General features: G+C 40.3%; 1 protein-coding gene across 4 annotated transcripts in view; it reads right to left on the bottom strand.

The window, feature by feature from the left end:
- The window catches only part of NBAS (NBAS subunit of NRZ tethering complex), a 374,358-nt gene that overhangs the window by 126,005 nt on the left and 224,196 nt on the right, over positions 1–24,157 (bottom strand). For all 4 annotated transcript variants that reach the window (XM_037894042.2, XM_043542251.1, XM_043542252.1 and 1 more), the window contains one exon: positions 7,366–7,595. In XM_037894042.2, the coding sequence (XP_037749970.1) occupies positions 7,366–7,595 (230 nt within the window). The remainder of the gene's footprint in view (positions 1–7,365; positions 7,596–24,157) is intronic.

Genomic DNA, 24,157 nt, shown 5'->3' with positions numbered 1-24,157 from the left:
GGTGAATTGAAAAATACTATTTCTTTTATCATGTTTACAGTGCAAATATTTGTAATAAAAATAATATAAAGCAAGCACTATACACTTTGTATTCTGTGTTGTAAATTGAAATCAAATATTTGAAAATGTAGAAAAACATCCAAATATTTAATAAATTTCAATTGGTATTCTATTGTTTAACAGTGTGATTAAAACCACAATTAATTGCAATTAATTTTTTTTGAGTTAATTGCGTGAGTTAACTGCGATTAATTGACAGCCCTTACGCTCTCTCTCTATATATACAGTTTTATTCAGGTGCAGTTTCTTTTGGGGGTTTTTGGACTTAACCCTGATTCAAGGGATATAATAGAGACAGGGGCGGGTAGCTCTGCCTATAAAGATCACCCAACACTTTCCATTTTCTCAGTTGCTTATAGGTTTGCTAAACTTTAAAGTTTGGGGTAAAATTATCTATGCTAGTTGTCTGCCTCAGGCTGACATTATTTTGGAAAATTTCAGCTCAAATGGTTCAGTCATTTTGGAGAACAAGGCTAGGGAAAAATACATTTTCCCCATATTAATCAATACTAGTGACCCTTTCTGAACAGCTCTAGTGTCCCCATGCTTTGGAACAGGGACTGGGACGAGAATCCTGAGAAGTGGAGATGGACTGATTAGGTAAGGAAAATGGGACTGGAAGGAAGAGCCGGGGGTGGGGGGGTGGGGGGAGGAAGATAGCACTGGGAAGGAACAGTTGTGATCCTCTAGCTTGACCTCCTGCAGAACATAGGACTTCCTTGAATTAATTTCTGCTTCAAATCAAATAGTTGTGTCTGAAGATGAGTATATCTTTTAGAAAAAGATCCAATCCAGATTTAAAGATTTCCAATGATGGAGAATAGACCACAACCCTTCATTTGTTGTTTTGATGGTTAATTACCCTCACTGTTAAAACTTGGGCCTTATAAATTTGTCTAGTTTCAAATTCCAGCCATTGGATCTTGTTATACCTTTGTCGGCAAGACTGGCTACCCCGTTTCAGAATTGTTCCTCTGTAGGGACAGATCAAATCACTAAGGCCCATAATCCGAGTGTCATCTTCAACTTGGACCTCTCTCTAGGTACACATATCTAGGCTGTGTCTAAATCTTGCATATTCTTTGTCCATAAAATCTCTACGATACAGCCTTTCCTAACCACCCATACAGCTAGGCTTTCATAATCTCACGTCTCAATTACTGCTATACCCTTTTCTCTAGCCATGACAAATGCAATCTTGCCCCACTCATATCCATTCAGAATGCCGCTGCAAAGATCATTCTCCTAGCCCATCACTTAGATGATGTAATTTCCCTCCTTCCATCTCTTCAACTGGGTTCCCCTTTTCTATCACATAAAATATAAGCTGCTTGTCTTCACTTTCAAGCCCTTCATGGCTTATCCCCATTTTACCTATCATCTCTCACTCACAATCAAAATGTGGACTCCTGCCTCTGACTGGCCAATGATGCCAGCCTCGATCACTTGTTAAATTTTGAAACAAGCACTTTTATGCTTTCTTCCATGCCACCCCACACATTTGCTCCCTGTAATCATCTGTAAAATGACCTCACTGTCCTCCTTAAAATGTTCCTTTGCCATGATGCATACAATAAACTTGACAACAGTTAGGACACTGACACGTTGATGCCATAGCCTACCGTGGTGATCAGTACTGTCCCACTGTTTCCCTGTAGTTCCCTGTCTATCTGAATCTATCTAGGTATAAGGCAAGAGACAATAGATTGCTAGCTCTTTGGGGCTTTTTATTCTGTTTGTACAGCACCTGGCACAATGGGGCCCTGGTCATGACTATAGCTCCTATGTCAGAGGTGGCCACCGGTGCTCCAGGCAGCACGGTAAGGGGGCAGGGAGCAGGGGGTTTGGATAGAGGGCAGGGGAGTTGGGGGTGGTGTGGATAGGGGTCGAGGCGGTCAGAGGGTGGGGAACAGGGGGTTGGATGGGGCAGAAGTCCTGGGGGGCAGTCAGGAAGGAGGGGGGGTTGGATGGGGCAGTCAGGGGTGCAGGGTCTGGGGGTGGTTAGGGGACAGGGAGCAGGGGCTGGTGGATGGGGTAGGAGTCCCGGGGGGGGGCCATCAGGGGACAGGGCGGGTTGGATGGGGCAGGAGTCCCAGGGGAGCTGTCAGGGGGCGAGAAGCATGGGAAGGGTCGGCTAGGAGGCAGGGGCTGGACCACGCCTGGCTGTTTGGGGAGACACAGCCTCCCCTAACCAGTCCTCCATACAATTTTGGAAACCCGATGTGGTCCTCAGGCCAAAAAGTTTGCCCACCCCGTCCTATGTGCTATAGAAATACAAATAATAAGAATGATTTTATGGTGTTTTTCTAGAGCATTGATTAAAATATTAAATAAAGTAGAACCCCACTAGAAACACACCCTTTTGGTCATTACTCTGAGTTTACAATTACATTTTGAGACCGAACAGCTACCCTGGTTTTAATCCTATTAAGCGTGCCATGTTGATTTTGTATCATTCTAGTTTTTTAATCAAGATGTTAAATGCCTTATGGGTGCCAAAGCATAGGACATCAACACTATTACTTTTCTCTACCAAACTGGTGATCTCATCCAAAAAGGATATCATGTTAGTTTGACAAGGTCCATTTTCTATAAAGTCATGTTGATTGGCATTATATTATCCCAATTTAATTCTTTATTAATTAAGTCCCATAACAGCTGTTCCATTATTTTGCCCATGATCGAAGAACAGTTGCACAGGAGGCTAGTGGACAGTATTGGCAACAGAACTGCAAGAATCTACGCAGCATTTCTTACGTCACTGACACTGGACAACCAGAGCAATAAAAGGGCAACTGGGAAGAAAAATAAAGGTTGCTTCTACTATTTTTGCAATTATTTAATGCCTTGCTCTATACTGAACAAGTTTTAGATTTAGAATGTTGGCTCCACCCCAATTTCCTTCCCTTCTGATCCCTAGTGCACACATTAATGTATTTTTATCCTGGCTCCCACACTTCCCATAAAATTCATCATGACATCCCACTGCACTATTCTCCATAAAATATGGAAGAACTAAAACAAGATAATGGATAATATATATGAGCAGGGAACGATATCATGCTGGAATATCACCACACCTTTGATATCTTAATGGCCTTTGATTTATGAGTATTTACCCAAAAAGCGATAATATCATAGCAAAACAGACTCCCTGTGATGCATCTGTGCCTTTCTGCAATTATCAAATCATTGCTGGCAAAGATTTGGCAAAAAAACATTTTGCATTGATTAATATGTTGTGCAAATTAAAAAGCGGTAAACCAAAAAGTTAGAATAAAAAAATAGTGTTAGAACACAGATGTTTATCTATTATCTCTTTTCTTCTCTTTTTATAGGTGTCTTTTCTGCTCATGACAGCATCGCCACTTTCTATCCTTCCACTGCAGCAAGGCTTCCAGTCTCCATACTCCACAAGGAAAAACTAAGCTCAATACTTGTATTCACATGTGGGAAGAGACTACTGGCATCCTTTCTGTCCTCCAGTAAACCACAGTGTACAGGTCAGGAAGAAGCTGACCCATACAATTTTTTTTAAAAGTTAATCGGCAATGGGCTCCCCACCATGAGTGTGAATTAGCAAGGTTCTCATACATTGTTCGATTTTAAAAAGAAGCTATAATCATAAAATTTCACTAGAGAATCATGTACTGTTCCTGATCGGTAGTCATTATTTGTGAAGGAGTGTCCGTACTTTACTGTGGTGTGAATCAGTACATAAAAGTAGAGTTGATTTGTGGCCAGGATAGCACAACAGTTATCGGCAAATCAGAATGAATGTTCGACTGTATATATTACATTATATCAAGTTCTATCTTCTCTCCCCATCCCCATATGCCCTGTGTCCGTCTTGTCCAAATAAATTGTAAGCTGCTTGGGACAGGGACTAGTCTTGACCTAGGTGTTTGAGAAACCTCACCAATGTTTAAATGCTTGATAAATAATGCATAATAGGCCCTGATGAGAATACAATAAATATGCAAGATAAAACCAACATAATTTTGTTCTTTAAGTAATTTGAGCAAGCAAACTGCTCATTTTAGCAGAAATTGTTTGGTAAGTAAGACACCATCTTTCCAGAGTGATCCTCATTTAATGTATGGTACAAAACATGAGCTTTTCTTTTAATAATTCAAAAATAAATAATAAAATATGCTTCACAATTATATTAAATGTACATATTGTTTTAATTAATATATGCAGATTAGGGGTCAAATGAGAAAATGAAACCAAGAAAGCTGTGAGATGAACAAGCATTTAATGTAATCTTTGCAATTGCCCGAACTAGCAGAACTGTCATCCTAAACTATGAGATGTGAAACTTAGATTTTGTTAATTCTTCTATTCTGTATTTTCAACAATCTATGTATGCTGTGAGGAATTTCCTCAACTTTTGCTTCATATTTATTTTGTTTATAGGAAAAAAAGGAAGAACTCTAAAAATACAGAGTCATTACACATGCCAAAAATAAAGATTCATAAAACGGTAGAATATTGCACGATGAACTTATTACACAAAAATAACAAACACCATTTAAGCCATCAGCATGGTGTTGAGATGATGCAACCATCTCCTTGAGTAAGGAGATAAAGGAAAGACAACTCCAATAAAAAAATTAAAAGATGCCTGGAGCAACTTTAGCGAATGTAGGGCCTAATCACGCAATCCCTATGCAGAAAAAAATCCCATCACCTTCAGTATAGTAAATGTAGGGCAAAAGCTGTTGAATGAGACACTTTTGTTTTGATACTGTGCTTAATCAAATACTTTGTATCAGTGTTTCTTTGTGACCCTATAATCTAAAAATTTTAGCCATGAACTACTATCGCGATGGAAGAGTGATAGCATCCATATATTCTCTTCAACAACTTATGCACAAGATGGTTAAAATTGGAACAAGATGATGCAATGTAACTGTTACAGGGTAGCAGGAGGTTTTCACTGACTCTCTGTGTTAGCTGGTATTCAAGTCTTGCATGAATCTGCTGAAACTCTGTTAATTTAGAGCAGCAGGCATGGCTGTTTAACTCCAAACAATATTTGACAAACACGTACACTATTAGGAGCATTTGCAGACAAAGGTGACATGTTTTTACAGGGTGCTAGGAAGAATCAAATAGTTTCTGAAACACTAAACTTATCTTGTGTACATGATATCAAAAAGGATGCAGGTGCAATATACACAACTGAAAATCCCTAGGGCTGGATTCACAAAAGGACTTACATGCCTCCCTGGCACCTTAGGTGGCTAAATCCCCAGTCAGGCCCCACTGGGATTCCCAAATCCCCCGCTCTGCTGTCCCGAAGCCCTGCAGGCCTCTAAAATTGCTTTGCACCTAAATTTCCACAGAAAAAGTTCCATAGGTGCCTATGTTTCTGCTTGTGAGCATGTGCACTGCAGTTCCACGCCAGTCGTCCGAATGTCGAAGCACCGCACAAGCTGGAGAAAATTAGGCATTCCTCCACCTAACTTGCCTGTGGGGACCGAATTGACAACATCCTCAGAGTTCAGCTACTGGATCAGGTTCCTCTATACGAGCTTACACAAAATGGACCAGAAGGGAGGGAGCAGCATCTTCATAACTTGTCGCCCAGTGGTTAGGGTACTCACCTGGGATGTTGGAGACCCACAGTTCAAGTCCTCCTTCTTCACTTGAGTGAGGAGAAGGGATTTGAACAGTCATCTGCCACCTCCCAGATGCGTGCCCTAGCTACTGGGTTCTGGGATATTCTGACATGGGGGCTCCTTCAGTTTCTCCTGTTGAAGTTCCATTATGGATAAATAATATTTTAAAAGGTCATTGGCACAGGTGGTCTGGATCCCCCACCTCCAAAGAGGGTGCTCTAACCACCAGGCTACAGAATCATATTCTCAATTTATCTCTTCTGCTCACCCGTTGGCCCCAATGATTCTTTCATTAATTTATCCACAGTGGAACACCTTCAACACTGAGCCAGAGAGAGCAAGCATGAAAAATGATTCTGTGGCTTGGTGGTTAGACCACTGCCCACGGAGGTGGGAGACCCAGAGTCCAGCCACCTGCTCCATTAAAAAATATATATATATTTATCCGCCATGCAACAGCTTCAACACGAAAGACTGAGGAAGGCCCCAAAGCAGAATATCCCATAGCCCAGTTGTGAGAGCACTCACCTGAGAGGTGGCAGGTTCCAGTTCAAATCCCTTCTCCCCACCCTCAGGTAGAACAGGTTCTTGAAGAGAGGGTCTCTCACATCTCAGGTCAGTATATTAACCACTGGGTTAAAAATTATGAATGAGGTTCTTCACCCGTACCATGCTCCTTGCTAAAATGGCATAGGTACCTAATGCCAAGACAAGGTTTACAGCTGAGAATCCCAAGCAGAGGGAGGAACCTTCATGCAGTCTGTATTTAGACACTTACCTCCAAGAGAGGGGAGGGCCTTAGCAAAAAACTCCTTAGCTTGGCATCTCCCTTTGTCTATCTTAGGTGAGAAGCAGCCTTACTTGTTGGATTTTGTCAATTTCATTCTAAGGTGCCTATCTTTCCCCATTCATTGTATAGGGAGCCAAGGCACCCATATCAGACTTTGGGAATCCCAGTGAGTTTCTAGGTACCTAAAAGTGAGGTATTTTGATGCTCAGTATTGCCATTTCTATGTGAATCAAGCCCTTAAGGAGGAACTCTGCAGCCTATTCTCGAGAACCTCAAGACTAGAATAAAGGGATTCTAGAAATCAGGATTACAATTCAATAGAAAAATTGAATGGGGAATCCAACAGAGCTGGGTCTCTAGTCAATGATATGAGACTGATGTACAATCTACCAGATTTTTCGGGGGGGGGGGGGGGGTAGGGGCGGGGGGGGGTATACATTTTTGCAATGTAAGTCTACTATAACTAAATTATCAACATTAAAACAGAGGGTTTATCTATAATTTATTAAAATTCAATAGTGGAAGACACTATATTTTTTAGCGTGGTTCAGAAATCCCCCCCTCCCCCTCCTTTTAGGGCATCTGTTTTAATGGACTGTTATAGTAGTAGCGAAAGGATAAGGGCGGCGGGAGAGAGTTGAAAGAGTATCTTTACTATTCGAATCCTGCACTTATTGATCCATTTTGTTGGACAAACACCACTTCATTTGACTAGAGTGACTGGAGAAAAAAGGTCCCATTTAAAGCAACACTGCAAAATAAACCTGCAAAATGAGTGATTAATAAGTCCTTCTGAAGGTCAGTGCTGCTGAAAATTTACTTTCCTATTTTGAATTTTAAATACTTCCCCTTGAACAAAAGAAAAAACACATAACAGAAATTACTTACTCCGCCAGCCCCAGTATAGTTTCTCTCTTGTACTGGTCATCTGCTGTAAACCTCTGCACATCCACTCCTTTGCCAAGGCCTTGAAGGATTTGAGCCTGAGTGAAGTCCAGTAGTCGTTCATTGTAGTAGTACAGTTGCTTAATCAAAGTTGCTATTTCTTCAGGCCAGTCTGCATAGCTACACTGAGAAACGTGCTTTGTGACCATCTTAATCAGCTCTTTTGGGTCAGCCTGTGAAATCAATTTTTTTTTTTTTTTTTAAAAATGCCTTTATTTTAAAACTCTAAAACAAAGTTGCCATTCTAAGATCCATCTGCTGGTGTTTTCATTAATCAAACATGAAATATTTCTTCCATCCTGAGAGATATGATCAGATCTAGTGGTATTCCACATTTTGAACATAGGGAACCTCTTGGAAACTGTGGAACCTTTCAAAATGGTAGAAATGTAAGTGTGACCACTGAATGCTAAATAACCTGAACACGTTTATATAATTGATCCAAGTCAAATCTGCACTGCTGTCAAACTTGCATTTGTACGGTACGAGATAAAGGAAACAAATTTTCTTTTTGATTAGTCGAAGTAGTATCATAAGTGCACATTTTGCAATAGCAGTAAAAGCACAAAAAGAAGAGGAAAAAGTCTCTTTATTATGAAAATCCTGCATTTATTGATCCATTGACTTGAAAGATTAATTAGCAGACCCTAAACTATCTGTATAAAATATAAGTTACCTGATTACAAATTAGCTAATGACCATCCTACAGTCAAACACAGGAACATACCACAAATATTAAAATAATTCTTCTGAATCAATGACTGATTCCAATGTACTGAGAGAAATAACATACAAATGTAACAGCATATCCATAACAGGATAAAGAGTTGTTTATAGGTTTAAAAATCATCTGTGTTATGTATTTAAAGTGCATAATTGCTGTAGTATCTAGCTCAAAACTGCACACAGAAATCAGATCTTTGAACATGCATTATAGTTTCCACATTCATAAATCAATGGCACAGAGACAGATACACTTTTGAAAATTTGGCCCCAAATAATTTTGTATTGTCTGACTCACTGTGTGCCTTGTACAGCACTAAACCCACTGACAATGCTTAAATAAATAATAAATATAGCAATGAAACTGGCAGAAAATAATGTAATGTAAGTGTGCCAGAACTTTTCCTAGTGGGTGACAGAGTAATTTATTTTGCAGTTCACAAGATACATGAATAATTACGTTCTTGCAAAAAAGCATAACATGAAAAATAAAGTAAAATACATTTTATACATACCTAAACTACTTAAAATACATTGCAAAGACTGATAAGCCCAAAATCTGACCTACTTTTCACTTCCCCTTCTTCACTACAAGCTAACTACTGATTTTCACTTTCAAGGCCCTACATTGACTATATCTAATACACTATTGAGATTGACTCGCCTACACTCTACCAAAAAAGCCAGCCTTCATTGTTTTCTTTTTGAATTTTCAAAAAAGCACCTCTGTGCTTTTTTCCATGCTGCCTATCATACTTGGTATATCCCAAGTAATATCTGCAAACCCTCCTCCTTCAAATACATCCATAACACTCTCCTTTGTCAAGATGCTTATGAAAACTTGACAACGGGTAGGTAGCAAGTGTGCAACATAAGAACGGCCATACTGGGTCAGACCAAAGGTCCATCTAGCCCAGTATCCTATCTTCCAACAGTGGCTAATGCCAGGTGCCCCAGAGGGAATAAACAGAGCTGGTAATCATCAAGTGATCCATTCCCTGTCGCCCATTTCCAGCTTCTGGCAAACAGAGGCTAGGGACACCATCCCTGCCCATCCTGGCTAATAGCAATTGATGGACCTATCCTCCATGAATTTATCTAGTTCTTTTTTTAACCCTATTATAGTCTTGGCCTTCACAACAGTGTGCTGAAACTACTGCTTTTCATGCTGAGCAGTACTGTCTCCCTGTTTCCTTTTTCTCCCCAATCTGTCTGTATATACCCACTTGTCTCTCTTTTATAATAGATTATAAACTCTTTGGTCTGGGACCATCTTTTTCTTGTTGTGCTATCACAATATAAATAATAAATAATGATAAATAAAATGGATGCGGTGGCTAAAAGAGCTAATGCAATTCTTAGACCTATAAACAGGGGGATCTCCTTAGGAGTAGAGAGATTCTATTATTTATGTACGTGGCACTGATGGAACTGCTACTGGAATACTATGTCCAGTTCTGGTGTCCACAATTCAAGAGGGATGTTGAGAAATTGGAGATAGTTCAGTGAAGAGTCATGAAAATGATTAAAGGACTGGGAAAATACGCTTTATGGTGAGAGATTCAAAGATAATTTTACCAAAAGACGGTCCTGTGGTGATGTGATCACAATCTATAAGTATTTACATATGGAAACCTGATAACAAAGGCTCTTCAATTTAGCAGACAAAGGTATAATGAGATCCAATGGCTGGAGGTTGAAGCTAGGCAAATTTAGTTTAGAAATAAGGTGAACATTTTTAACAGTGGTTTTGAGTGCTGGAACAATTTACCACAATATACCATGTGATATATTTTTCATCCCTGTAAATCTTCATTTAAAGATTGGATTCTTTTTCTTAAAAGATATGCTCTAGTTCAGCCACAGCTACTGAAACTGAAGCAGGAATTAATCCAGGAAAGTCTCATGGCCTGTGTTATGCAGGTGCTCAGAACAGACTACCACAATGATCACTACTAGCCTTAAAATCTATGAATCCAGGAAAATACTTTTCTCAACTGTGTCTGTTTTCATAGTCCATTTAATTATTACATGTTTTATCCCTTCTCTTTCTGCGCACTCAGTCTTCTTCTATACTCCCTAAAATGACTTTTAAAATAACATTGATGCTACTAGTGTGATATTTATTGGCTATTCAACAAGAAGAAGAACCTAGTGATGGATAATAAAATATAAAAGAAACATTTCAGTGTCAAGCTGTGTGGGGCTTAAAGAATGAATAAAAAGCTATTTAAAATTATGAAATAAATTTTCACAGTATCCTTTTAGAATATACTAATATTTCTACATTCACATAAAACCTGTCTTCATTAAAATATGGGGGAGAGGGAAGTGTAAATACAAACACTAATAATATCATTAATTATAAACGAAACCTGCAAAAAAGGCTACAGAGCACACTGTTTACCACCATATTTATGTAGTTCATAGGCGCCTCAATATTCTTAAACAGTCAACAGGCTAGATAAGAAGTTAGAATCAGTTTGTTCTTTCTAATGCTATGTGTTAAAAAAAAAAAAAAAAAAAGACAAGTACATGACAATCTGTTGGCTTTTCAAATTCTCTCAGACGCTGAGAAAGTGTGGCTACAAGCCCGATTCCCCTGCTTCCTTTTATTAGGTAAATCTTTCTTGATACTTTAAGACAGGTGCTTGAACAATATATCTTTTCTCCCTGATGTTCCACCATGGGCTTGTCTAGTTTACAAAATTTTATATCATTTGAACACAACAGGAAACAATCAAGTTTGATGCCACAGTGTTAACTGTGACTTGGCGGTCAGTGTAGATTGTGCTCAACACTGTGTCAGCTACCTGTGATTAATTATCATCATCAAAAACAACGCTGCAGTAGCACCTACATTCCTCAATCAGAGACGAGGGTCACACTGTACCAGGTGTCTTAACTGATATTTCTCCTTAACATAGTAAGCAAAATCCACATATTCATGGATGATATTGGTGACTTCAACACAGAATTTTCAGAAGCCTTCTTGATTCTTCACTAGCTTCAAGCACTCAGCAGCTGACCTCCCCGTGATCTGCTGCACACTTTCTATCTGTCTCCTTACTGGTCATCCCCTACTACAACCACCAACCACCATTCCTTCCACAATAATCTTCTCAAGGTTACTTCCATTTCTATGCCCGATGTGATCAAAATATATACATTTGCACCTGTTGATTTCTGACAGCACTGTCTGCTTCTCTCCAATAATGTTTTTAACCTAAGCATTCATTATCTGTTCCATACAAGAGTAACACAGTAGATGAGCTATATTTCAAGTGTGCCTGCAAAGCCCTTGTGATAAGATGGATTACTGTTTGAGACTAAAGAGAAAAAATTTGATTTTGGGGCTACTAGCTTTGTCCGCCCCTTATCCATAAAATAATCTCAAAAATTTTGTTCACTAAGCCATCATCTTCTTCTCATTCAAATCCCTCCTTAACAATCATCTTAGCAGCACAACTGACAGTTAACCTGTACTTATAATACAGTTAATGGAAATGTCAAGATTTGCATATACCAAAAATTAATAACTACATGTCCTTATTTTCATCACCCATTGGTTTTTGAGACCCAACTCTCTCTATTGTTTTCCTGTCCTTTCCCCCAAATCATTCAGCCCTGTGATGGTCTTTAATTACAATAAAATACCTTGTACTCTAAATGCAAGGTACAGGGAAAGCTGTGTCTTCCTATATTTAAATATTCACACTTGAGTCAGTATTAGGTGACTGAGTTATGAACTGCAGATTGAGTTTTAGTAATCTGTGATAATGTTTCTTCTTTTTTGGCATGAATATTGTACTATACTGAAGCACGAGACCTTAACATTCTCTCTTTAATATCTGAATTACAATACTCTTTTCTTCACCTGAATTGTTCAAATTCAGACAAAAACTTGTGTACTAAAAGGTGTTTCTTCTCCTTTACACATGAGATTCTTGATCCCTCAGATATTGAAATAACTCCCACATGGACAAATTATTTCTCACTAATGTCACAGGGATTGAAAACGATGGCTATTAAGATAATTATAGTAAGTTACTCAAATTCATCTTGCATTTCCTTGTTAGCTGACTTTTTCCACCTTAGTCACAAGTCCCAATGTGACTTTGATTTTTTTTATTAAAAATTATGAAACATTGCCACTTTAGGCTAATCTCCTTTCAAGTGAGCAATTGTGTTTAAGAAAAAGTCTTTTTGAGAAATATGCTGAATTCAATTCAGTACAGTCAATCTAGGTTGTAAAAAGAGTAAGTCACTCACCCCTTGCAGTCCTAGGACCTTGGAGTCCAGTGAGTCCTTTAGAAAGGGAGTGCATTTTTCACTCACAGGAACTTAATGTTATTCGATGGAAAGAAATGGCCAGTAGAGCAGGTGAGCTTGAGTATTCAACAGTGCTTTTTTGTTTTACATGGGACTTTTGCATCACATTTATCCAATTATGCAACATACAACTCAATACAGAAACAATAGAACTAGTAACTGTTAGAATCCTGTGTCCCAGTACGAAATAAATCATTGACAATATTAGATAATGAGAAAATAATTCTGCCTCTTTCCACTTCTGTTGAGACATGCTGGTCTTATTACCATGTTTCTCCTAATTTATATTCCCCTCAAATCTCACTTATATGTGTTTCCTTAATTGTTAATTATATCTTTTAAAGTAAAGCTCACAAAAAATTTGCAAACATTTTATAAATTCAAAAAATAAATCTAAAAAATGATACATGATCATAAAAATTATGAGGTTAGCTGAAATTAAATGTGTCAAAGAGAAAAGGAGGTAAGCTATATGCACATATTTGTACACATACACCCTTAGAAGTAATTGACACAGGTACAATATTTGGCCTTCATAGAATCATAGAATATCAGTGTTGGAAGGGACCTCAGGAGGTCATCTAGTCCAACCCCCCTGCTCAAAAGCAGGACCAATCCCCAACTAAATCATCCCAGCCAGGGCTTTGTCAAGCCTGACCTTAAAAACTTCTAAGGCAGGAGATTCTACCACCTCCCTAGGTAACACATTCCAGTGCTTCACCACCGTCCTAGTGAAAAAGTTTTTCCTAAAATCCAACCTAAACCTCCCCCACTGCAACTTGAGACAATTACTCCTCGTTCTGTCATCTGCTACCACTGAGAACAGTCTAGATCCGTCCTCTTTGGAACCCCCTTTCAGGTAGTTGAAAGCAGCTATCAAATCCCCCCTCATTCTTCTCTTCCGCAGACTAAACAATCCAAGTTCCCTCAGCCTCTCCTCATAAGTCATGTGCTCCAACCCCCTAATCATTTTTGTTGCCCTTCACAAAAGTGTTTTAAATAAGACATGTTTTAAAGACACAATGACAGTGCATGGTGCTCAGCAGGCAGACATTTTCAGATGTATTTCCCTCAGCTCTAACAGGACATCAAGATAATGGAACGTTGTATAATATTTCATTAGCTCCACATTTTAAAGAGCTTAAAATAAATGCAAAGCTTTTCTGTTTCTGAATCATTCTCCTCACTTTGGTGTTTATTCAAGCTGTGCATATTCACAGCACAAAAGAACATTATTCTATGCTATTAGGATGACCATATCTTAAAGAAAAAACATCTCTGCATATAGAAGCCTGAACAAAGAGCTTGCAATTCTCACGATTTATGAAACTTAGATGTGCATCAAATCATGGTTTACACAGTCAACTTGTACGTTTGACTTAATTTCTGTACTTTCAACTGACAGCTCTACTACAGTTTTCTTTGTGAATTAATAGCATAGAGCTCCTGGAAATGCAGATGGAAAATGTAGATGCCAACCCCTGTAATTACGAACTCTAATAGTTGTATGTTGGGGAACGGAGAACAAAAAACTTTTCCACAATATCACAAAAAGAAAAGATATGACAACTGAATAATTTATTTTGACACAAAGTGAAGTTCATATTGTGAATAAACTTTTTTCCAACAGTGGAAAGAACATACCCCAAATTGCTTTCAGATAGTTCAATTTTTTATTATTTTTATGTATTTATTTTTAATATACATTTGGATTTGATTTTGGAAAAGCCTGTGCGATTTTGTGTTTCTTTCTATTTAATTGATTGGCAGTAGAGTAATATGTGAAATATAGTTTGCTGTTAGACTTAAGACACTTTATAGGAGTGCTTTGGGCTGTTTGCATTCAGCCCATAGTCAGGGGCTCCCAGCTGCACATACCTTTATGAAGTGCAAAATACTTCCCCTGACTGGAGAATGGATGAGCGAGACAGGCATTTAGGGCAAGCTATAGCTCTGTCCACACCCTATCCAGATGCTCCAGGAAAGGAAAGTAGAGGAAACAGAAAAACTGTATGCACACTCTGAACTCTCAAGCATTGGGGTTGTGGTTTGGGTAGTCCTTACTTTGCCATACAAGTGAACAAAGATTAGTAGCGTCTATGTAATTTTGAAAGGAGGTTTCTAAAGTAAATATAACTGCTATACAGATGAAGCAAGCTTTAGGTTATGGGGAGATTCCTGAACAGAAGTTAGGTCTGGTTCATGGAAATGATGCAATTGATAGCCTGTGTCCTTGGTTACCAAATGGTAGATTATTAGGGAAAACAAAGAGGAGGTGGTTTCTGAAACACAGAACATCCACCCCTTGGCAAACCCACTTTCTTGAGCCATGTTGAAATTCAAGAAACTCACACGATAGGCTGAGAGAAAGCCACTTAGCCTGACCCAGACTCTCTCTGGATATATAGCTAATATTCATAACACTAGCCTTGTGCCTGCCTAATTGTGTTTTCCAAAGTATGCAACTATAGGCATTTATTTACAGATACCTTCTATTTTGAGATTTTTATCTTTCAATAATTTGCACAAAAAACCCCACTGATTTAGATGCAAAGTTTTAAGATGGGGAAAATTGCTATTGAGGAAACTTGGAGAGATGAGAACTAAACTCTGACTTCAGTGCAGGCAGTCAGAATTTGGGCTATTGCCTGAATACCCAGTCAAAAGCAGAAGCTATCTATAACTACAAACAATATCACAATGTTGTGGACCAAAGTGGCATGGGGAAAGATGAACAACCTGAAGGGTGTTATGCCTTGTTACATGAGGTGGCAGCAACTCCCAAAATAGCTATAGTGGAAAGAGGTAGACAGAGAGAAAATCTGTTTTGCTCTGTTCCATTTTATATATATTTTCAGGGTGCTAGACTTTATTATCCTGTTTCTATTCAGCTGTTGCAGCTAAGTTTGTTCAAAGTAATATATTTCATCTTACCTATTAAGTAAAAAGATTATTTTTTGAGAAATTTAATAGGCAAGATGAAATATATTACTTTGAACAAAATTAGCTACAAGAGCTGTGTAGAAACAAGATAATGAAATCTAACAATCTGAATAGAGAAAAGCTAAAATATATACTGTATAATTGTAACTAGGAGGAACCAGGAAGGAAACTAGTCCTGCAGTACAGAACAACTTCTGTATTAGACAGCAGATATTAAGGAATGACTGAAGCTATTGAGTAGAGGGGTGAACAGGAATTTCAGTTCGGATGGAATAAAGAGATGAGTGACAGATGCAAGATAGGTATGTGTGGATCATCCAAAGAGCTATGTGAAATGGGTCATCTAATACCATACCAAAAAAATTGCATTTTAGACTAAACTCATTGAGGAATATAAAAGTTATTTACCCTAGAGTAACTAGTGCTTATTTGAAATGTATGGTCCCGATCTGTATTCCCCTGTGGGTACACATGTGCTCCAGGCACCCGAATTTGGAGAATTCTTTGAGAATTTGAGAATTCCTTTGGCCTGCACATGCACCCTTGCTCTCTTTGTGCCTCCAGCTGAGGAGATAAAAGAGCAGAGCAGACCGACCATGCCTCTAGTTCCTTCTCTACCACGAATCCAAGAATGATCCAAAGCAAAGGAGAATGAGGATGGGTACTGGAATGCAGATAGGGACTACACATCTCAAAGAACCTCCAGTTGTCATAAAGTAAATACTTTCTCTTCTTCTTCAAGTGATGGCCCCTATGTGTATTCCACTGGGGGTGACTCACAAGAAGTAATCAAGTAGAAGAAGGTGCAAGGATGCAAGCAGAGAGCTGTTTGAAGGGCCGCTGCCCCAAAGGATGCATCAGCATCCTGTACTAGTGAATGTGCGATGGAACTCCATGTAGCTGCTTTGCAAATGTCAAGTACAGGTACTACTTGAAGCAATACTATTGCACTATGATGTGCTCTTGTAGAATGAGCCCTCACCACATAAGGGGGAGGAAGATGTAACCACTTACAGCAGGGTAAGATACAGCCCAAGATTCATTTAGAGATCTTCTCAGAGGATACACCTTGACCTTGGAGTCTTTCTGCTACAGTGATGAACAGTCTGGGTGATTTTCTGATTGGCTTTCTCCTTTGTTGGTAAAAGGTTAAGGCTCATTGCATGTTGAGGGAATGAAGTCTCTTCTTCTCTTCAGATGAGTGTGATTTTGAGAAAAACATAGATAATTGGATTGATTGGCTGGTTCAGGTGAACTTAGGATGTGAAACCAATGAAACGTTGTCTTTATGGAATATGGTGTATGGTGGATCCGCCATCAGTGTTCAAAGCTCACTTGCCCTCCTGACTGAGTTGACAGCCACAAAGAATGCAACCTTCCTAAAGAAGAGAGACATGGAACATGTAGCTAGTGGTTCAAAGGCTGGCTTAGTAAGCACCGAAAGCACAAGCTTTAAGTCCCACCGAGGAGTGAATTTCCTTACTGGCAAAAAAGTTCCAATTAGACCTTTCCAGAATCTGGTAGTCAGTGGGCAAATGAAAATGGAGTAACCATGTGAACATGGGTGATATGCACTGATTGCTGCCACGTGGACCAATATACAGTTAATGGAAAGACCAGCTGATTTGAGGGAAAGATAGTCCAGAATAAGGGGAATATCTGTTGCTTCTGGGGAAACAAGTTTTTGTTGTGTACGTATAGAGAAACTCTTCCACTTGGCTAAGTAGATTTCCTAGAGGAATTTATTCATTTTTTAGTAAGGACACTTTGTACGGCTTCAGAATGCGAATATTCTAGAGCTGCCACTCATCCAAAAATCATGCCCTGAGATGGAGTGCTTGGGGGTTGTGACGCTTGATTCTGCCCTTCCTCTAGGAAAAGGATTACATGTTGATCAGCAACTGGGATAACATGTATAGGAAACTTGGGGACCAAAACTGTCTGGGCCAACTGGGTTGATGAGGATGACTCAAGCCCTATCCTGATGAATCTTCCATAAAATCTGAGATAGGAGTGGCCAGGGAGGGAAGGCATAGTTCTGATAGTCTGACCATGATAGAAAGAGAGCGTCACCTTGAAAGTGATGTCTTTGGGCTCCTCTGTAACAGCATAGGTTTGTTTGAGAGGCAAACAGATCCCTTGTGGGATTTCCGATAGAACAAAAATACTGCTCACCACTGAGTCATGTAACACTCACTTGTGGTCAACAGCGAAGTGCCTGCTCAAGGTGCCCAACAACACATTTTGATTCCCTAGAAGGTGATTGTGACAAGGTGATTCAATTGCTGATGCACAGATTCTATAAGGTGATCACTTCAGCACACAGGGGAAAATATTGAAGTGTCTGCTTCATCTGGAGATGAAGGCTGTTTCATTGGTACCAGCAGAACTGCCAGATCCAGTTCATAATCTTCCTCTTCTACGGTGTCAGGAGGAAGCTCTGGTTGTCCTCTTGCAGGGGACCGGTGGACTGACTTCCTAGTGGATCACATCAACCCTGCAGGGTGTAGGTATGGGTACCACAGTCCCCAATATGGTAAGTAAGATAGGTCAAAGGGTGATTGTGGAGCTCCATTGGAACCATGGGTTCTGATACAGATACTGAGATGGGAGGTTAGTTCTAGGCAGGTCCAAGTCCCTTGTCTAAGAAGGTATTTCTCAGGATACATCAGTTCCTCAGGTGATTCAGAGTCTCCCAAGAAAGAAAAGGTCTAGTCTGTGTCTAACGGTGGCACCAACGGTTCTGCTCGAGGGAAATCATGGGTGAATGATGGAATGGGGGACAGACTCCTCCATTTGCATAACAATTTGCATCTCCTCATGGAGTCAGGACTTCTCTCATGAGGGACGGACCTGATAGCAACAGAGATTGGGGTAAGGGAGAGCAAAAATGTCATCAGGTGTAGCACAAGTCTCTGCTCTCCCTGGAGTGCATGGGGTCCTATTCATCTAAACTGACAGAAAGACAGCACTTACAGTTTGTGGCTCAGGCTCCCAATAGTTGTGTCTTTTGTTGGTGCCATCGGTTCCCAATGCTTAGGCTTAGCTGGTACCAGAGGTACCGTTGCCACCAAGAGTGCAGTCTGGTAGTGACACAGTCCTAGACTTGTTGGCTTTTTTGTCATGACTCTGAGACTTTGGATGTTCTAAATCCTCAGGGGCTGAGCAGGAAGACTTGCTTGCCTTACGCAGGATTGTATCCAACTTCTTTGAAGTGAACTTAGAGGATTCACTCTTGTGTTTATGACAATGTTCCCTGCCTTCCTGACAAGACCTCAATGGGGGGATCTATAGGAGTAGATTCCCTTGCTCATAAATTGAACCTCGTGTCAGAAAGTGCACTCCTTGCTGAGTCAGGCTGATGTTCCTGGGTACGACTGGGGAAAGAGCAGCAGACATAGCATCTTGCAGCGACATGACCTTTCCTGAGGCAGTACAGTCAACACTGATGGTCACTGCTGACCAAGAAGGAGAGGCGGCAAGAAGCACAGATACTGAAGCCTGAAGTTCTGGACACGGTCTAATACGTGTAACTGGATAATGGGGCGAGGAGGAGGGGACAGTTTCCTGGGACAAGGAATCTAACTAATTATAAAATTTAGCTAAAATTGTCTCTGACAATAGCCAGGGTCAGATGCAACACAGGAAGGCGCAAGAAACCCCACAAACACACAGATATGGAATAATCTGACTCTCTTATCCTAATCCCTAACAGTTAGAGATTAGTTTAAAACCCAAAGATGTTTCACATCTCTCCAAATTTACTAACATTAACTGGTTATTTTTGGTAACCAATTCCTCTTTGAATTTTGCTAAATTCTGGCAGTCAGTGACATCCAATTATTTTAACTACCTGCAAAATATTGTTCACACAGTGCTACATAACTAAGGGTGTGTGTCTGTCATGGAGGACACAGAAGTAACGGTTTCCGTGACTTTCCATGACCTCCGTGACTTTTGCAGTGGCTGGTGCAGCTGGCTCAGGGGCTGCCTGAACACTCAGGCAGCTCCTGGGTCAGCAGCTGCAGTAGTTTAGGTGTGGGAGGAGGCTCAGGGATGGGTCAGAAGGTTGGGGTGCAGGATGGCACTTACCTGGATGGGGCTCCTTGGAAGTGGCCGACATGTGCCTACAGCTCCTAGGTGGAGGGGCCAGGAGGCTCTGCGCACTGCCCCTGCTTGCAGACAACGTCCCCACATTTCCCATTGGCTGCATTTCCTGGCCAATGGGAGCTGCAGAGCCGGAGTTTGTGATGGGGGCAGCATGTGGGAGCCCCCCCCCCGGCCTTCCCTCACCCTAGGAGATGCAGTAACATGCCAGTCACTTCCTGGGAGCTGCGCAGAGCCGGGTAGGGAGCCTGCTAGCCCCTTCAACGCCCTCCCCAGCACCAGCAGGGGTCCCGTTCCACATGCCGCCGCCCACCCCTCCCACCAGCACCAACGGGGTCCTGGGCTGTGCACCACCACCAGCCCGCACCCCACCCCCAGCAGGGGTCCTGGGCTACCCCGCAGCACCCATGGCGCCCCCATACTGCCCCCATCCAAGCACTCATGCCCCCCCCCAGCCCAAGTTTTAGTTAGGGGTATACAGTACAAGTCATGGACAGGTCACAGGCTGTGAATTTTTGTTTACTGCCCATGATCTGTCCATGACTTTTACTAAAAATACCTGTGACCAAAACATAGCCTTATGTATAACTACCTGCATAACATAAGATGAAAATTTTGGTCACTTTGCCTGGACTGGAGAGATTTGCAGCCTGGATTGGAGGGTCAGGTCTAAGCAGATTAGTGATCAAGATAATGGTGTGAATAGTGAGGATACAAAATTTGTGGATGTCAAACTTATTTAGCTAAATCAAGACTAGAGAGACTAAATGAAGATCCCAGATTTGGACAGAATCCATTCACTACCATTTTACAAATGATAACATGTATTTTAATTTTTGAAAATGTTCCTCAGTGTCTAAGGTGATGGACAGCCAATAATATCAAAAAGATAAAAATAAAAGTATTAAAGAGAAAGAACCAGTTATAGCTTTTCTTCAGACCCCAATTCAGGAAAGAAACATTTTAGTCATTCTCAGTATGAATGTTTGTCTTTAAGCATGTACTGAAGTGCTGTCCTGAAGAGGGATGGATTTAAGATTAAATGCTTTCCAGAATTGAGGCTCAAACCTTTGGCACAAATTTTCATTAACTATGTCAACAACACTTGCTCTCACTGAAGATTAAGTGAACAGCAAATTTCAAGATTAAAAACTACAATGTCTGAGTTATCCAGGTGCAAGAATACACTGGAGTTATCTTGTCCATACATTACTGCTTCTGTTTTCTCTGACATATCAGAATATTTATATCTAATACAAGTAACATATAAATTGCTCAAAAGCAATGTTTGCAGTCACTCCTGATAAGAGTATACATAAGGAGGTACCTATGTGTCACATTTTTAAGGCTGTGATTTTTTCACAGAGGTTACAGAAGTCATGGAATCCATGACGACCAGCGACCTCCAAGACTTCAGTCCATGGCAGCCGGGAGTGGCGGGGACCCCCAGGAGCTCCCAGACCGGCGCGGACAGCAGGAGGACCGCAGTGCTCTGAGCTACCACAGGCAGTGGCGGACCCTGGAGAGCCAACCAGGCTCCCGCAGCTGCATGGGGGGGTTGTGGGGACCCGCAGCTGAGCTCCCCATTTTGTCATGGATATTTTTAGTTAAAGTCATGGACTGGTCATGGGCTTCGTTAATTTTTCTTTATTGCCTGTGACCTGTCCTTGACTTTTACTAAAAATGTCCATGATAAAATCTTAGCCTTACTCGTTTTCAACTGATGAACTCACTGCCAAAAATGTCAGAATCCTACAAACCCTTTGATGAAAAGCTGCTGGCTCATACTGAACCCAGGCAAACGATGCTGGTCGGAAAGGAGACATGCAATACTTGGGAAGACAATGTAAGATTCAGCTTTGATTGGTCAGACACAGGTGGGGCATGTTCTCAAGGACACATGTTCATCCATCATACAAGAATAAGCACCACATTCTGCTTTACAAGAATCCCTCCTACTGATGCTGGAATAACTCTTACTGGCCCCCAGCAATCAGCACGTATATGTCCTCAGCTAAAAGGGAGTTATTCCAAGCCTGACAAAATCGGAGTAAGTGGGGGGAAGTATTCTGACGACAGAGACTGAGGTCAGAGGAACAGAAACATGAGGGGGAGATCTAATGCAGAAAGAAAAAGATGGAGAGGTTACTTAACTTGTAAATGGAATTCTTTGAGAAGTGTGTACCTATGGTTGCTCCATATCAGGATGGAGAACAGTACTCGAAGAAGGAGGTATAACAGAGGACTGAAAGAGCAATAGGAAAAAACGGGGGAAGAGAGTACCAGAGGGGATGGCAAAGAGAGGGAGCTGAAAAAAAGTGAAGGTGCAGAGGCTTCTAATTTTTGTTAAAAGGTTCAGAGGCATCTGACTGATAATGGGACTGGCACGGTTAATTTTTCAAGCTAAGCATGATTCATCAATGGGGGATTTTACCAGAATTTTGTCACTTTACACACTGCATTTGATCTTTGTAATCACAAAAAGGAAATTATCTTTAGATATCACCCCATCTTTAAAAAATATCAAAACCCCTTTTAACTCTTAAAAAATATAATCTTTACATTAAATGAAGTCCTCTTTTAAAAAAAAAAAAGATTTATCCATCTGCAGATAGCTCCACCTTTCCACATTGTGCATTTTGTTACAACCATCTGAATTTCCATTCATCATTAACTTTTCAAAAGTTCTTTATTTTGTGGCAAAACATCAGACAGACTTCTTACAGAAGCTAAAAGTAGGTTTCAAGATATGGCAGTTGTACAGTCTATCAAAACACAGTAATCTGCCTGAATTATTTTTTCCTCTCTCTCATAACTGCAGACTGAGGTACTGAGAAATGCATAAAGACTGTAGATTAGAAACAAGGTGAACAACTGATAGTCAAGTCAAATCCAAACCTTTAAGTATAGTGATAGAAAAGAGCTTCAACTATTTGAATGTATTTCAATTTTCTACCTTTAGATAGTCCATTCTAAACTTTTGTCATATTTAATTCCAACTTCTGAAGTACTATTTTAGAAACTATAACGATTTCTAAATCTATCAACCCTAACGGGCCCATCACCAGGTACTGCACAGAGACTTCATGAACATATCATTGCATATTCTACCCTAACATGGCACCTAGACTCTCCACTTCTACATACTCCCCTCCCCACCTTCACATGTTCACCACCAACTTGATTGCAACCAACCTTGCCTTACAAGAAACTAACTGGCCATTCTCTAATCCCATTACTAGGGGAAGTCCTGTGCAAAGAGAAGGGTCTTGTGCTGTGATTTAAAACTAACAAGATTAACTCATCCTAATCTTCAGGTGGGCAGGTGATTGCACAGTTCAGTGACCACATCTGGAATGCCCTACCAGTAACCTGAGTCATGTCCTAGAAAGTATCAAGGCAGTTGCAGAGAAGCTAAATTGGCTAAATTGCGCATCGGTCTTCACTGAAGAGGCTGTGGGGGAGAGGCCCACACCCAAGCCATTCTTTTTAGGGGACAAATTTGAGGAAATGTTCAAGGTGCAGGGTCAATAGAGCAGTTTTTGTAATAAATTAAACAGAAATAAGTCACCAGGACCAGATGGTATGACCCAAGATTTCAGAAGGAATCAAATATGAAATTTCAGAAATACTAACTGTGGTATGTAACCTATCACTTAAATCAGCCTCTGCACCAGATGCCTCAAGGATAGCGAATGTAACACCGATATTTTAAAAAGGCGCTAGAGACGATCCAGGCAATTTCAGGCCAGTATGCCTAACACCAGTACTCTGCAAATTAGTTGAAACTCTAGTAAAGAACAGAATTATCAGACACACAGATAAACAGTGTATATTCAGATTTCAGAGTAACAGCCATGTTAGTCTCTAAGGTGCCACAAGTACTCCTTTTCTTTTTACAGTATATTCAGGAAGAGTCAGCACAGCTTTTCTAAAGGGTAATCATGCCTCACTGAGCTATTAGAATTCTTTGAGGGTGTATACAAACATGTGGAAAATGGTGATCCAGTTGATATAGTGTAGTTGTACTTTCAGAAAGCCTATGGCAAGGTCCCTCGTTAAAGGCTCTTAAGCAAAGTAAGCAGTAATGGGATAAGAGGGAAGGTCCTCTCATGGATCCACAATGGAGAGAGCAATAAGTCGGGTCCCTCGAAGGATCTGTGCTAGGACTTGTGCCGTTCAACATATTCATAAATGACCTGGAAGAGGAGGTGGGGACCAGTGATGTGGCAAAATCTGCAGACTATACAAAATTACTCAAGATGGTTAAGTCCAAAGCTGACCATGAAGAGTTACAAAGGGATCTTACTAAACTGGGGAATGGGGCAACAAAATGGCAGATGAAATTCAGTGCTGATAAATGCAAAGTAATGCATATTGGAAAATATAATCATAACTATACATACAAAATGACATGGTCTAAATTAGCTCTTATCGCTCAAGAAAGATCTTGGAGTCATTGTAGATAGTGGAAACATCTGCTCAATGAGCAGCAGCAGCCAAAAAATGCTAACAGAATGTTAGGAACCACTAAGAAAGGAATAACTAATAAGACAGAAAATATAATGCCACTATATAAATCCATGGTATGTCCACACCTTACTGTGTGCACTTCTGGTTGCCCCATCTC

This window comes from Chelonia mydas, chromosome 3 (assembly GCF_015237465.2).
Source record: "Chelonia mydas isolate rCheMyd1 chromosome 3, rCheMyd1.pri.v2, whole genome shotgun sequence".
Lineage (NCBI taxonomy): Eukaryota > Metazoa > Chordata > Testudines > Cheloniidae > Chelonia > Chelonia mydas.
The sequence above is the reverse complement of the archived record's forward strand: the minus strand, read 5'-3'. Positions and strand labels throughout refer to the sequence as shown.